The sequence below is a fragment of the Leptonychotes weddellii genome, chromosome 13 (assembly GCF_054177405.1).
Source record: "Leptonychotes weddellii isolate Sample4059 chromosome 13, ASM5417740v2, whole genome shotgun sequence".
NCBI lineage: Eukaryota > Metazoa > Chordata > Mammalia > Carnivora > Phocidae > Leptonychotes > Leptonychotes weddellii.
In genome coordinates, this window is record NC_138381.1 from 40,702,514 (window position 1) to 40,717,672 (window position 15,159).

Here is a 15,159-nt window from a genome sequence, read left to right on the forward strand (position 1 = left end):
GGGGGACAGACATTGGGGAGGGTATGTGCTATGGTGAGCGCTGTGAATTGTGTAAGACTGTTGAATCACAGATCTGTACCTCTGAAACAAATAATACATTATATGTTAAAAAAAAAAAGAAGAAGGAGAAGATAGCAGGAGGGGAAGAATGAAGGGGGGAAATCGGAGGGGGAGACGAACCCTGAAAGACGATGGACTCTGAAAAACAAACTGAGGGTTCTAGAGGGAAGGGGGGTGGGAGGATGGGTTAGCTTGGTGATGGGTATTAAAGAGGGCACGTTCTGCATGGAGCACTGGATGTTACATGCAAACAATGAATCATGGAACACTACATCAAAAACTAATGATGTAATGTATGGTGATTAACATAATAATAAAAAATAAATAAATAAATAAATAAAAAGCTTCTCAAGCAGGTGTTGACTTTGGACAACAAGCAATAAAGGGAAGCAGCAGATGTCGCTTCAGAACATGAAGAAGGACGTGTACCTCTTATTTTCTAGATGAACACACCCGCCTTCCTGACTGACCACTAGGCAAAAAGACCTCCCATATCACTTCGTGCCCTGCACATTTGTGTGTGGGATCTCCTCGTGCTCCCTGTGTGCAATACTGTGAAACACAGGCTCAGCCCTGCACCTTACCTTTGGCCCCTTTCTAAAAGGGCAGCACTCAAACCTGCTTCTTCTCCCACACAGGGTTTCCATCCTTTTCCCACATCACCACGCACATAGAAAATGGTGTTGCTAGCATGGAACGCACGTACATTTGTGTGGCAAGCGACAAGGCTGCCAGAGGTGGGAGGATGAAGGGCCTGGAGACCTGGGAACTGGGGGTTGGGGGGATGGGGGGGTTGAGTCCTGAGTAGCTCGGCCATAAGGAACATTAGATTGTCATTACTGTGACCTTAGTTTCGATTTTTCTCGCTTATGCATCAAGAAAAAGAAAACACATGTAAGTGCTGTGCACTAAATGGGAAAAAGAAATTTGGAGTTTGAAATGATCATATTTGTTTCTGGAGGTAAAAAAAAAAAAAAATGCCTTCTTTCCCTGCCCACACTCCCATGAATACATGATTGCCCTTTGCTGAGGTGCTAACTACAAAGCCCTCCCAGCCCCCTGTCCAGGACAGGTGCAAACAGACCAAAACAGAGGCAGCCAGGCCTTTCTAGGCACCGGTCCAGGAACCAGATGGGCGGTTGAGAACGAAAGTACACTCTGTATAACCAGTATCTTAGGAAGGCAGTTAACTGAAACATACAAAGTAAGAGCTGCCTCTAAGTAAATCTGTAAATTTTTGCACTAATTTCTTAGTGGCTAAGTTAAATGAGTGCAAGGGAATAAATGACATGATATGGATTTAGATTTGTTCTCCAATTTTTTCTGCTTATATTATGAAATAATTGATGCATATCACTGTATAAGTTAAAGTACAGCATGATGGCTTGATTTACATATATTGTGAAATGATTATCACCATAGGTTCAGCTAGCATCCATCGTCCCATAATAGATACAACAAAAACAAAAGAAAGAAGAAAACAATGTTTCTTCTGTGATGAGAACTCAGGATTTACTCTGTCAACAACTTTCCTGTATATCATACAGCAGTGTTAGCTGTAGTCATCAGATTGCACATTACATCATAGTACTTGTTTATCTTATAACTGACAGTTTGTATCTTTTGACTGACCACCTTTCTCCAATCCCTCTGCCCCAGCCACAGCATCCTCTGCTTCAGGTAACCATGTGTCTGATCTTTTATGCTATGATTTTTGTTTCTTTTCTTTTTTTTTTTTTTTAGATTCCACACAGAAGTAAGATCATACAGTATTTGTCTTTCTCTCTTCTCCAATGTTTATAAAACTTGAGAACTCTAGTAAATGTTATCAAATTTGTGTTAGCTACATCAAGATCTCTGTTCTGCTTCAATATTCTTACGTTAAATGACGTTTACAGTTTCTCTCTAAATTTATCTAAAATTTTCTTCTTACAATACCAGGATTTGGCTGCCCTGGCTATAAATGCTTGGGTTGTATAATCATTTCTACTATCCTTCTTGTAACTGTGATACGAGATACTGGCTACATTTACTGAGCACCTATTATGTGCCAGGCATTGTGCTAATTATGATACATGCATTATGTCATTCATTCCTCATGAAAACCTCATGAGGTAGGTATTGTTCTGATAATCCCCACTTTAGAGAAACGAAGTTTAGAAACAAGGTTTAGAGGTGCTAAGTAAATTGTCCAAGATCACACAGCTGGTGAACAGAAGAGTTGGGGGTCATGTATCTCGGATCTCATGTACGTCTGACACCCAGGTCTGCGCTCTTAATCACTACATCCTACTATTACAGAATAGTCTTTAAGTTTCAATAAGTATATACATTTGAAGAGACACATAAAGAGTTGTTTCACTTATTTTTTTAATGCTCTTTAAAAATACAAGCTTGAATCTGTGCCGCCCGACACCCTAGGGCTCTGTGAAGTTATTCCATTTGAACAGCTGGGGGAGCTTGAAGGCAGCTAATCTTTTCATTCTCCGAGTTCTCCAAAATAGACCCAAGGGCTCAGGAATAAGCACCAACATTGGCTTTTATGACTAGTCCTGGTAATGACTTAACAGGCTGCAGACTTCTAGAAGCTCGGAGGTAATGCCAGGCTTAACTAAAAGTGTGCATCCAGAGGAAGACAAGATGTAATAGTAGATCCAGAGTCTGTGGTGTCCCAGGAAGTAGCAGAGGAGTCGGGCTTTGAGTAAAGTACTGGTAAGATGAGAGTCTGTCGAATACTTGAAGGGAGGCAACATGAAGCAGCAGAAAGCACGCTGTGTGGAGAGGTAGACTGGTGGCGCCGTATTTTGAATATGTGAAGTATTTACATGGTTCAGAGGTCACGACTCTATTAAAATGTCTTTTCAGAGAGGTCTGATTCCCAAACATATTCTCTTCCACCGTGCCCACCCAACAACCTTCCCCATAAGGAAGTATTTTCAGTAGCTGGTTTGTTCGCTCTACATTTCTTTTGCAAATAGAACCATATAGATATATTCGTGTTCTTATCTCAGAGAGATCTTCTGTAGTGTGTTTTTATAAATAAATAGTTCTCTCTTGTGTGGATGTACTTATAGTTGTTTCTAATGGGTTGTTTGTTGTCTTTTGCTATTCCTTGTAATGCTGTCTTGAACAACCATGTGCATATACTTTTTATACTGCACGAGTGTATCTTCAAGGGCAGATCTAGAAGTAGGAGTCAAAAGGTTGACTCGAGGGGCAACTTGTTAAGGCATTTTGTTAGATGTTGACAAATTCTCCTAAGCGGTTGTCATTGTGCTTCTAGTGTCAGCAAAGTAAGAGTGGATCCCTCCCGACTTGTTAATGCCCTTGATACTGCTCCCTTGTTACATTTCTTATACACACCAAGCCCCGTTTCTTCTCATTCTAGACGTCTCATCCCTAGATGTCCCACAGGCACTGAAACCATGTAGGAACCAGAACTCATTATCTTACCCTCTAAAACTACCCCTGGGATGGCACCACCATCCAAGGAGACCCCAAACTTGGAACCTGCTAATGGTCCTGATTTCTCCCTTTCACTAATCCATCAAGCAGTTGCCTTTACCTGCTGCACATTTCAGGAATGGGTCCCTCCTCTACATCCCAACACCACTTGCCTGCCCTCAGGATCTCCTCGCCTCCTCACCTCTCCCCAAGGGCCCTGAAATAGTGTCCTCGCTTGTCCTCTGCCTCTACCCCAGTCCTTCTGAAAATCATCTCAACATGATGACCCTGATGAGATTTTTACGGATTTCAAATTTCTGCCTTGCTTACAGTCAAGGGCTTTGAATTAACTTTCTGTGATCATTGCTGAATAGCTAATCCTTACAACTGATCTAGACTTCAGAAATGCTCTGGTGTGTGTGGAAGAAATCTTAGGTAGCAATTTAAAATGACGAGTATTCACAGGCTGCTTTCGGAAACAGACCCCACCCAAGGTCAGTGTTGTTACAGAAGAAACATAACGTATCCAGTTATTTCAGAACCAGCACCATGCTATTATAACCAGTTTTTGCATAGCAAGTATTCCCTCACAGACAAGAAAGAAAATCTCTACATGTACTGAATTTCATCGAAGTCAAGAAGAAGGGATCTTCTAGTTATATAAGACTGTGATTGGTGATTCAAATTACCAAAATATCATTGACCTTAACTTGGTTAACAGAGAATGATGGAATTTATCTCCTCTCATCTTAAGTTCTTATTTATACTATTTGGTGTTTTAAATGTAAGAATTATATTGATGTAAGCACTCACTATGGCACTCTAGCAGAATTGCTATTATTTGCCTTACCATAAAACTCTAAAGGTTTATGTTCTCCGTTCTTTCAAGGAAAAAAAAGAATGAGAGATTTTAAAATAAAAAAATCATATAAAAATTCATGTATGAAATGGTTCAGAGATTCATGAGTGTAAGTGCCTTGTTCAAATTATTATATTTTCCAAAAGGGAGAAAAATAACCAAAGAAAATTGTTCTGTTACCATTGAGAAACAAAATAATCAACATGTTTTCCTGCTAAGTAAAAAAAATGGTGAGCTTTAAAACCCCAAAATCTTTTCTTACAAAAAGCAAGAAGCTAGGGATCAATTTTGATTAAAATGAATATTAAATAATTTCCCCCTAATTAATTTTAATGACGTAAAATAAGTGAATCTCTAATGAAAGAAGAATTCACTAGGGTACAACCATGGTGAACATAGCTCAACATGTTCAGCCTTGTGATTTCTACCATTTCGTGGGTATCAAAAAAAGGTTCCCACCCCAGAATTGACTTATGACACCTCCCTATGCTCTCCTACCATCCTCCCCATCCTCAACCCCTCACTCTTTACCCACACCCCTGGGCTAGGAGGGGTGATTAGAAGATACTTAGGAACTCTGAAATGTAAAACAAACTAACAAATGGCAACATTCCCCAAATTGCTAAAAAATATACCAAAAGTAAAGGAAATGAAATAAAAGTATAAAAATCATGTGTGTGTCCTCTCTGGTTGGTATTGTACAAGATAAGATCTTGTAGGTTAATACTGGGAAAATGGGGCCATATGGAACCACCTAAAAGCTGCCCGTTTACACCTGGTCTTTGTTGCCTGAACCACAGACCCACTGCATGCCACAGCGTGAGCCCGGGTCCTATAGAAGGACCACTGAAAAAACCATAGCCTTCCCCTTTTCTCTCCACAGGAACTGTGACCTACACTATCCAAACTCTCTGGAGGTATGTTTACCTCCTGTACAAGAACTGTGAGATTGACTAACAGTTACAGCACATTAACTATCCTTTCAGCTGGTTCTGGCCTTAAGTGAGTAAGTGTTGATGTATGGAAAAGAGGTAATTGAAAGAAGATCCATATGTACTGTCGGAAGTTTCTAGCACTCTACAAGTTAGCTACGAATTAACCAGCTCAGTTCAGTGTTCCAGTTTAGTGTTGCTCTTTTTAAAAAATCTTATTTGACCTAAAATCCTGTTTGAATTTGAAAGAAAAACTCTTCTTGAAGTGCAATCACCAGTGGTCAGTGATTTAGTCAATCCTAGCTATGCAGAGCAGCCTCCATAAAAGAAAGAAAGAAAGGAAGGAAGGAAGGAAGGAAGGAAGGAAGGAAGGAAGGAAGAAAGAAAGAAAGGAAGGAAGGAAGAAAGAGAGAGAGAGAGAAAGAAAGAGAGAGAGAGAAAGAAAGAAAGAAAAGAAAGAAAGAAAAGAAAGAAAGAAAGAAAGAAAGAAAGAAAGAAAGAAAGAAAGAAAGAAAGAAAGAAAGAAAGAAAAGAAAGAAAGAACAGAGTTCAGAGACATTCTGGGTTGGAGAACAGTGCAGATCCAAGGAGAATGGCTTGCCCAGAGAGCATGGAGGCTTTGCCCCCCTTCCCACATACTTTGCCCTATGCATCTTCCATCGGATTATTCCTGAGTTATATCCTTTTATATTAAGCCAGTAATCCAGTAAGTAATCAATATTTCTTAGTTCTGTGAGCCTCTCCAGCAAATTAATCAAACCCAAGAAGGGGGTTGTTGGCAACTTCCATCTATAGCTGGTCAGTCAAAAGCACAGAGGACCCCCTTAGACTAGCAACTGGCATCTAAAGTGGGGGACGGTGGGGGTAGTCCTGTAGGGCTGAGCCCTTAGTCTATGGGACCTGATCCTCTTTCTAGGTAGAGAGTGTCAAAACTGAGTTAAATTCGTGGGATACTCAGGCAGCATTCATGAAGAACTAAGTTAACTATTTGGCATTAAAGAAAAAACACGTTGGACTGGTGTCAGAATTCATAGCCTTTGACTCAGATCCAGGACCAGTGAGAACATATGCTCTGAAGCCAGACTTCTAACCTGCTAGTGCCTGATAGTAAATCCTTATGTTAGCTTAGCTTCGTTTAGCAGAGAGATAGCGTCTCTTCATATTCACTGCAGACGATGTAACCTTTGAATGCCGTTACCTGAGGAGGCATCAAACCATTCAAATATAAATAAAATACAACTGTTGCCCAAAGTTCTAAGTTGGTGTTTCTTTCCCTCTCTCTACTTCTAAAACAAGTCTTGCCTCCTGAAGCTTCATCTCTCTGCAGAAGTTTGCCTGATACTGACCTCTTTCCTGAGCTCACTCGCTGCCTCCTCTAGGATGTCTTACCTAACCAGTGCTGAACTGAGCTGATGATCCCACCTCCACCATTACTCACCAAATTTTCTGCTTTAAACTGGCTCCATTTCCTTGTTTCTACTTTTGCATGAAGCACGTCTTCTACCGAGTAACTTAAGCTTAACATCTTGGTCATCTTTGAGCACTGAGTCATGTATAGAATTGCTGAATCATTATAATTATAGATCTGAAACTAATATAACACTATTTGTTAATTATACTTGAATTAAAAAATTGAAAATAAAAAAATACACACAAAAGATCTTGGCCATCTTTAATTCCTTTCTTTCCATTGTCACACTGAATCAGGCCCCCCCATCTGAATTGTTACATCTGCTCTGCTTACCCAGTGTGTAACATTCACCTTCATTCTTACCAGCAGCCCCCCTCCTCAATCCATAGCACTGTTAGATTCATCTTTAAACAGTTTTGATCAATTTCCGGCTCAAAAATCTTCTAGAGCTCCCTTACCAAACAAATGTCAAAATCTCCCCATAAGTGTTTAGGGCCCTCCGTGACATTGGTTTATGCTACAGGTTTTGCCTTAATAAGATCCCTCTTATTACTTGCTAATATACAGACTCCAGTGAAGTCAAGCGCCACTGTTTACGACTCCCTGCACATGCCCTGTGCACTTCCTGATTCTGTACCTTTGCTCATGCTTTTCCTTCTGGGTAAAATGCTTCTCCTCCAATCTTCTTCTGCTAATGTCCTACCCAGATCAAATGCTATCCCTCCATGAGGCATCCCCAGGTGCCCCCACCAAACATGACCTCTTCTCTTTTTGGTGGAGGGGTGCAATCCTATGGAAATTTTCGATCTCCCTCATTCTTTTTAGAGCCAAAGAACTTAAGTACCTAGAAACAAACTTAGAAACCCTCTGTCCTTGAAACACTGTCATTATGCACCAAAGACAAAGACTAGAGGAGTAAAGTTATTTGCTAACTATTGTACAGAGCCAAGACCAGAAAAGTCTGGAAGTTAATCGGTCACCATTTCTACTGTATCAAGATTTAAATACCCTTTGATCTGCATACTTATACAATTTACTAATAATCCCTTACAGCTCCGTGATTTCACATGGTTGCCTTTTTGTGTGCTCATCTTGTTTCTTCTACTTTATTCTGTGCCTCTAGCACACCAAGCATATTGTCCAGAATAGATGCTCATTAAAATATTGCTGTAGGATCAAATGAATGAATTTTGCTAGAGTCAACGTATCTCTAGACTTGGGGAGAGTCTGAAACCCTTTGGCCTGAAGACTGTGGCTATTGAGAGCTCATTCATTCTTTACTTAACCAGTATTTGTTTTGGAGTAGTTCAAATTACATATTTAACTCATAAAATGTGAAAATTTAATTGAATATCCCAAATATGTTTTGAGACAAGGAAAAGAAACCAAGGTTAATGCATCTATCTCTTAGGCTGAATTAAATTCACTTTGATACTAGATTGTTAACTCAAACTCAAATTATTTATTATTGAACTGTCACTCTAACCACGTCACTTTCTAAAGTGAGCTAAGAAATAAATAATAGCAATCTAATTTTTCAGCTCGTACCATAAAATGTATCTAGATACTTTCCTGCTTGCCTCACACTGGTGTGCGTGTATACACACATGCGTGACACGTCACACACACACACACACAATCCACTTGCACCACACTTACCTTTGAAAAATGGATTGTTGTAGCTCCAGAGGGAAATTCTCTGGTGGTCATGAAGAATGAAGTCATTCATTATTATGACACTAAAATTGTTATTACTATTGTCGTTGTTATTTGAAGTCTTGATTGGGTGCCTGAATTTTTCTGCAGTAGAGTTATAAACAATGAATGAATGCCAATTTTTAAAGTATCAAGATGTCAAGTTAGTAGCTACATATGACTACCTAACAATCCCTCTTTCCAGATAGCTCTCAGTGGGGGATATAAAGCAATTGATAGCACTCTTTGGGACAAAGTGGAGCGATAACATGCCTACACTATATATATGGGGACATGGTCTTAGTAACCATCTGTCACAGAAACAGACTGACTTCAACCAACAGATTGCATCAAACTCATTTTCTAGACAAAAAACTGAGGCTTGACAGGAAAGGAAGTATCCACCAGAGAGAGGGGATCATGAGCTCCCGTAATTCACTTAGCCCCTGGGTTCCTGCACCCCTCATCCTTCTTCCTCTTTGTGTTTCAGGGCATTGTTCCTTCAGTTTGCATGAAGTTGGTTGGAGGTAGGCACCATGGGTTTGATTGATACAGCAATTTGCATCTCAAGGCATCGCTCGATAAATATAGTGCAATGAAAGGCCACTCTCTCACAAACCAATTTCCCCCTCTGGGCTGACTTTAGAAGCTCATTGATGTCACTTCCTTCCTCAGTCAGCAAGTGAATTTTCTTTAATTCTCAAGACCAGCTGTCCATGCTGTCAACAGAAAGTTATTAAAATTCCTTTAAAGTGAATAAAAATAGCCTAAAAGCAAATGTACTTGGAAACAGGAAAGAATCAGTATGCAAAGTCCACAAACCTCTGAGCAAAATAATGTTGATCCAACCAGAGATTTCAAACATTGTATATTCAAGATGCTAGAAAAAATAATTAAAAGATGCTAAACTACATACTTCTTAATCTTTTATTAGCAAAGGCTTATGCAGTTACAATTTATCCCCTAAATTCCAGTCCTCTTTTTCAAATACGATTTGAATAAACTTGGGAATGACTTAGGTTTTCCTTAAGTGGGATTCCCTCCTTTTTTTCTTGCATGGGCCAGGGAACATGTACATCTGCACCAGCCCAAGACCATCCGTAAGCAGGAGGAAAAAAAAAAGACTATCATTAGCTGCAATCATAACCACTAGGGCCACAAAATAATTATATAATTATATATTTTAACTCATTACAGTTTTAATAGCTCAAGGGAGGAGATGATTTTTCTTATGTTTAAATAACTGTAACTCACAGAAATGGTCTGTCTGGCTTCTGAGTCCCTGTGATCCTCAAGCAACTGACCTCAGCAACTAGAAACCTGCCCTGTTATCTTCTGAATCAGCCCTTGCCTTACCCCTCGCTCCCCCAGCACGGCACCTACCTTGTTATCTGAGCTGCACCCCATCTGGTAATTAAGTCCGTCCAAAACATGGAAGTGTTTCCTGCCCCTTCTACCACCAATGGTCACCTGCCTCTTTCTCATTTGGACAGATGATCCAAATCCTGGACTCACTCAGACCCTTTGCCAAGGAAACCTGTATCCAGCCTGTCTTGTCATCCCAAGATATTTGTGTCTTGGTTTCTTACCTGTAGCTGGAGCCAGGGCTCTCCCAAGTGTATTACTCTTACAGTTCTGGAGGTCAGAAGGGGTTTCACTAGACTAGAAGAAAGGTACGGCAAGACGGCATACCTTCAGGAGGCTAGAGGGGAGAGTCTGCTTCATTCTCTCTTCCAAGTCTAGAGGCTGCCCACCTTCCAGGTTCAGGCCTCTTCAGGCCACGGCATCCCTCTGACCCCTGCTTCCATTGTCACATCCCCTTTCCTCTGTCTTTGATTCTCCTACTTCTCTCTTATAAGGACCCTTGCGATGACACTGTTCGCATTCAGATAATCCCGGATAATCTTCCTCTCTCAAGACCTTTAACTTAATCGTGTCTATAAAGTCCCTTTGCATATAGGTACCATATGCACAGGGTCCAGAGATTAGGATATGGACATTGGGGGGGGGCATTATTGTATTCTATTCTATTTACCATAATTGCCATGTCAGTTTTCATAACCTATAGATATCTTCATTTTAATTATGGGGACAAGCCCATAGGGCTCCCTTAATAACTTCTCTTTAAATTCTGTTCCTTTTCCCCCTGTCTGCTTGGTAACACCAGTATCCACACGTTCCCCTTGATGAAAACCTAGGGCTTGCCTTCGCTCCCTGCTCCTGTACTTGCCACATCCACTCAGTCTCCAGAACTTACCTCAGAAAGACCACCAGCTCCACACATCCCTCCATCTCTGTTCTCCCTCCTGGGCTGAAACCCTCATCCCTGCTGCCTGAGGACTGGACATGCTTTTTGCTCTCTCTGCCACGTATCTTCTGCTCACCATCACCCCCTCCTCCACACCATCACCAAAGTCCTCTTTCTCAAGCACAGCTTTGGTCACCTCACCCCCCCTGCTGAAAAACCTCCACTGGCTTCCCACAGCCGGAAAAACCCTTCTCAACTTCACCTCAAGCCAGCAATGCCCCAAAGCTCTTACCTTCTTCCCATACCCCCTACTTCCCACCTGCTCTGGGATATGCTCTCACTCTATAAACCACTAGAACATCTCGAGATTCATCCAAATACACCCTCTTCTTGCCTCTGAGACTCTCCTTCCGGCCACAACTCCTTGGAATGCCCTTCGCTTCTCCTTTGCCTGCAAAATGCCTACTTACTTCATTCTAATCCTCCCAAATCTGGAGAGGAGGAAATATTGTGAACTCTTTGTTATAGATGACCAAACATGCAGGGATTAGTTAACTGGCCCCAAATCAAACATCTAGCAAATGGCAGGGCTGTGATTAGACACCAGGTTGTTGTCTGCTCCATTTGTTAGAGTCTAGTGGGCTGCTGCATTATTAGATGATGATGGTTTGATTGTTTGGGCTCTCATTTTTCTCTGGAATTCCTTCAGAGTTCCCTTGGTTCCTAAGGAAGCAGAAGGAAGGCTTTGTACTGTGGCTGCCACCCCGGGCTCCCCTCTAGCCTATTCTGCAGTTAGCAACAAGCGTTGAGTGGTCTTTTAAAAATGCACATTTGACCACACCATTCCAATGTCCCAACCCACACCCTGGCCTAAATTTCCTTAATAACTGACTTCCCACTGCTCTTGTAACGATCATAACTCTCCCAGAAGTGGTCTACATTACTTGCTGCCCCACCTCATATTATACCACACACCCTTATTTCTCCACTCTGGCCATCATGGCTTCCTTTCCATGCCTTGGACCCACTATGCTCCCCCTTTGTCTCATGGCTTTAAACATGACCTTCCTTCTGCTGGATGTTCTCCGTCTTCTAGGCAAGACTGGTGATCTAATTCAAAAAGCCAAGCTTTTTCCACAAATCATGTTGCCTCTTCTTTAAACATCCTGCATATAATCCGACAAAAGAAATCTAACTATTAAAACATATCAAGAGAATCTCATTGGGCAATGCCATTTAAAAAAGGAAGAAAATGATTTTTTATTATCTGAAGACTCCAAGATTAGCCCCTGGCATTTTTTAACAGTGGCATGACAATCCACTCTTAACGCTGTCATTCCATTTTCTATGCTCCTTACACTTCTACTGTATCTCATATAACACCTTGCCTGGTACTGAACACTTAGTAAAATGTTCAAATATACTTATTTTTGGTTGATTAATTGATTGGTAAATATCAATTATTCAGTACACGTCTTAAAAAAAAAAAAAACAGTTTGGCAGTTTGTTAAACAACTAAACCTGCAACTATCATACAACCCAGCAGTTGCACTCCTGGGCATTTATCCCAGAGAAATAAAGACTTGCACTCACAAAAAAGCCTGTACGCAAATGTTGGTAGATGCTTTATTCATAATAGCTAGAAACTACCCAGATGACCTTCAGTGTGCAAACGGTTAAACACATGTTGGTACGTCCTTACCATGGACTACTACTCAGCAATGAAAAGGGATGAACTCCCAGGAATACACAGGCCAACATGGACGAATCTCTGGAGAACTCAGCTGAGTGAGAAAAACTGACCTCAAAGGTTATGAAATGGAGGATTCCATTTATGTAACATTCTTGAAATGGCAAAATGATAGAAATGGAGAACAGATGAGTGGTTGCCCAAGGTTAAGAGGAGAGAGGGGGTGGGAGGAGATAGGTGTGGTTCTAAAAGCACAACGGGAAGGATCCTTGCGGTGATGGAAATGCTCCGTATTCCGACCGAGTCAATGTCAGCATCCTGGTTGGGATTCTGTGCTTTGATCTTCCAGATGTTACCATCAGGGAAAACTGGGTAAAGGGTACCCAGGACCAGTCTGTATTATTTCCTAAAAATGCAAGTGACTGCACAGTTATCTTATTTAAAATTTTAAAAGGACATGTTTGATCAACTATGTATCCTACCAAGATGTTCACAAGCCCATAATATCTGCAGTGCCACAAAATTTCTTCTTTCCCCTCTTCCTTGGTTGTTGGTTTGTTGATCATTTATTATTACTAGGGATTTTTTCCTTCTATTTAATACATAAACAATACTGATCACTTTCAGGCTGTTTTCACCACGAAGCTTTACTATTTTAGTGACTTTATTCTTTATATATCCCTGTTACCTTTCATACGTTACTCTGATTTTTTTTTTTTTTGTCGGGACCAAGATACCTTTCAGAAAACTGTTGGTTTTCACTTGAATTTCTGCAGCACCATAAGAACAAAGCATAATGATGTCTTTATTATCAGAGAAAAGGTTTTAAAAGTAGCACTTTGCCACCTGTCACATTAGAACTCCTTGTCTAGTCCTCAAGGTTCCCGGAGCTCGGTGTTAGTGTTGTACTTGAACAGGTTGTCGTTGTCTGGAAACCTTTGACTGGCTATTGTTCAAGTTTTTATTCTGTCCTTTTCTTCTCTCCACTCCTCTGCCAAAGTTTCATGCATTTTTGGGGTACCCCCTTACCGGCTGTCCATTCTATTCTCTAACATCTTTGCCTCATGTGGTTTATTTAGGATTTGACTTTTTTTCCCCCTCCCAATTATTGCAGTGATTGTAAAGGTCCATATTGTAATACAAGGGTTTGCTTAAAGAGCCCATGACTGCTTTGGAATTTTGAGTGAGAACAGAGCAGGATCAGTACTGCATTTTATTCATTTTCACCCTTTAATGTCACATTTATTTTTGCTTTCTCTTTCAGTGACTAGAGAAAAAATCCAGGAACGTATCACCGACCAGGTATTTCTTCCCTTCTCATAAATTGTAGAGTTATGCATTAGATGTTAATAGTCAAGCATTTGTAAATATGGAAAAAAAGGTTTTGCTGATTATTAAGTATGAACAGTATACATGCTGTTGGTTCTGAGAACAAGTACACTGGTCAGACATGGATGATCACATGTACTTTCTTTGTCTCCCCATCTCCTTCCTTCCCTCCACACACCCACCCAAGGAAACAGTGGAGAAGTAAGACACTGTCAGTTCTGATTTGCAAGCTTCCTCTGAACATATCATGACCTCTGCATTGATACTATCATGGCTGCAAAAAGATACTTGTATCTATTTTTCCCTTAACTAAGGTGACTCTCCTGAGTGATCTTCCCAGGTTTTAATTTGCCCAGCGGAAAGTCACTCCCTCCCAAACAGTTCAGAACAGAACCCCTTGCAGGAGAAACATACAAGTTGGCTTTCCATTGTGGTCTTTGATTTCTATGCAGCGCGGTTAGCCAGCGTCTTCCTGTCTACTTCACTGTTTTCTTACCCAGTCTTGTTACAGACTCATTTTTATTTGCTGGTAGATGGAGTCACTCCGTGTCACTGTTGAAGGGAGTTGATTAGAGCCACCCATGAAACCAAGGGAGGCCTTCACCAAACCCTGTCTTGCCCCGCCCCACCTCCTCTTTCTGTAGGTGATTCCGCTGTCCTTCCCCAAAGGCTGCCAGCGCGACCAGACTCAGGGAGCTCAGCTCCTCCACTCACAAGCACAAATCCCCACGTCCTTTGTTTTTAATTGTTCTCCTCTGGCATAAATTATAACTCACCCTTGCCAACGAGAAGAGTGGTAAGTCTACTTTTAAACCAGTCAAGAGTACCTTTTCCAAAGTCTTCTAATGCCTCCCAAATAAATTCCGATTCTAGTCCTCATTGTCATTCCACCCCAGTTAAGTTCTAGCTTTACCTAATCTGGGCCAGATGCCCTGTAACTCATCAAGCTCTAAAAATAGTTAACTCAGTAGGCTAATGAAAGTAACGCAAGTTCAATAGGCAAAATTTAAGGCTGATCAGGTACCATTTTGCTTTTGTGTATAATTGGACATGTTGACTCATAGCTGCAGCTATCTTAATACTTGAAACTCCTGCCATTGCACAAGGGCAAAATCAGTTAGCTGCTTCAAATAGTTTATTTGCTTTTTGAGCTTCATTTCTTGATCACTGTATTTTCAGCTATTTGTATGTGCTCAGGTGGTTTGGTACGGCGGAGCAAGAGTTAACCAGTAAAGTTTATTGCTACCATTTTATTTATTTAAGTCACATAGGGAATACTTTTTCTTATAAAGAGACCTGTTTTCTTTATTAAGTTAACAAGTTAAAGCAATTGACCAAGACCTGTATTGAGGCTACCTCTTATGGGCAGATTTTCATTTCCTATATTTTCCTTCTTTTTACCCTTGGCTAAACTAACAGAATATGTGGACCCCAAAATAGAACACCAAATATTTACTTGTAATCTGACACGTTGATTTGTTGCCAAATGAA

At 40.8% G+C, this 15,159-nt stretch overlaps 1 protein-coding gene across 1 annotated transcript in view; it reads left to right on the forward strand.

Moving 5' to 3' along the window:
* The window catches only part of CHST9 (carbohydrate sulfotransferase 9), a 219,259-nt gene that overhangs the window by 178,994 nt on the left and 25,106 nt on the right, over positions 1-15,159 (forward strand). The window contains exon 4 of the mRNA XM_081801461.1: positions 13,604-13,641. Within this exon, the coding sequence (XP_081657587.1) occupies positions 13,604-13,641 (38 nt within the window). The remainder of the gene's footprint in view (positions 1-13,603; positions 13,642-15,159) is intronic.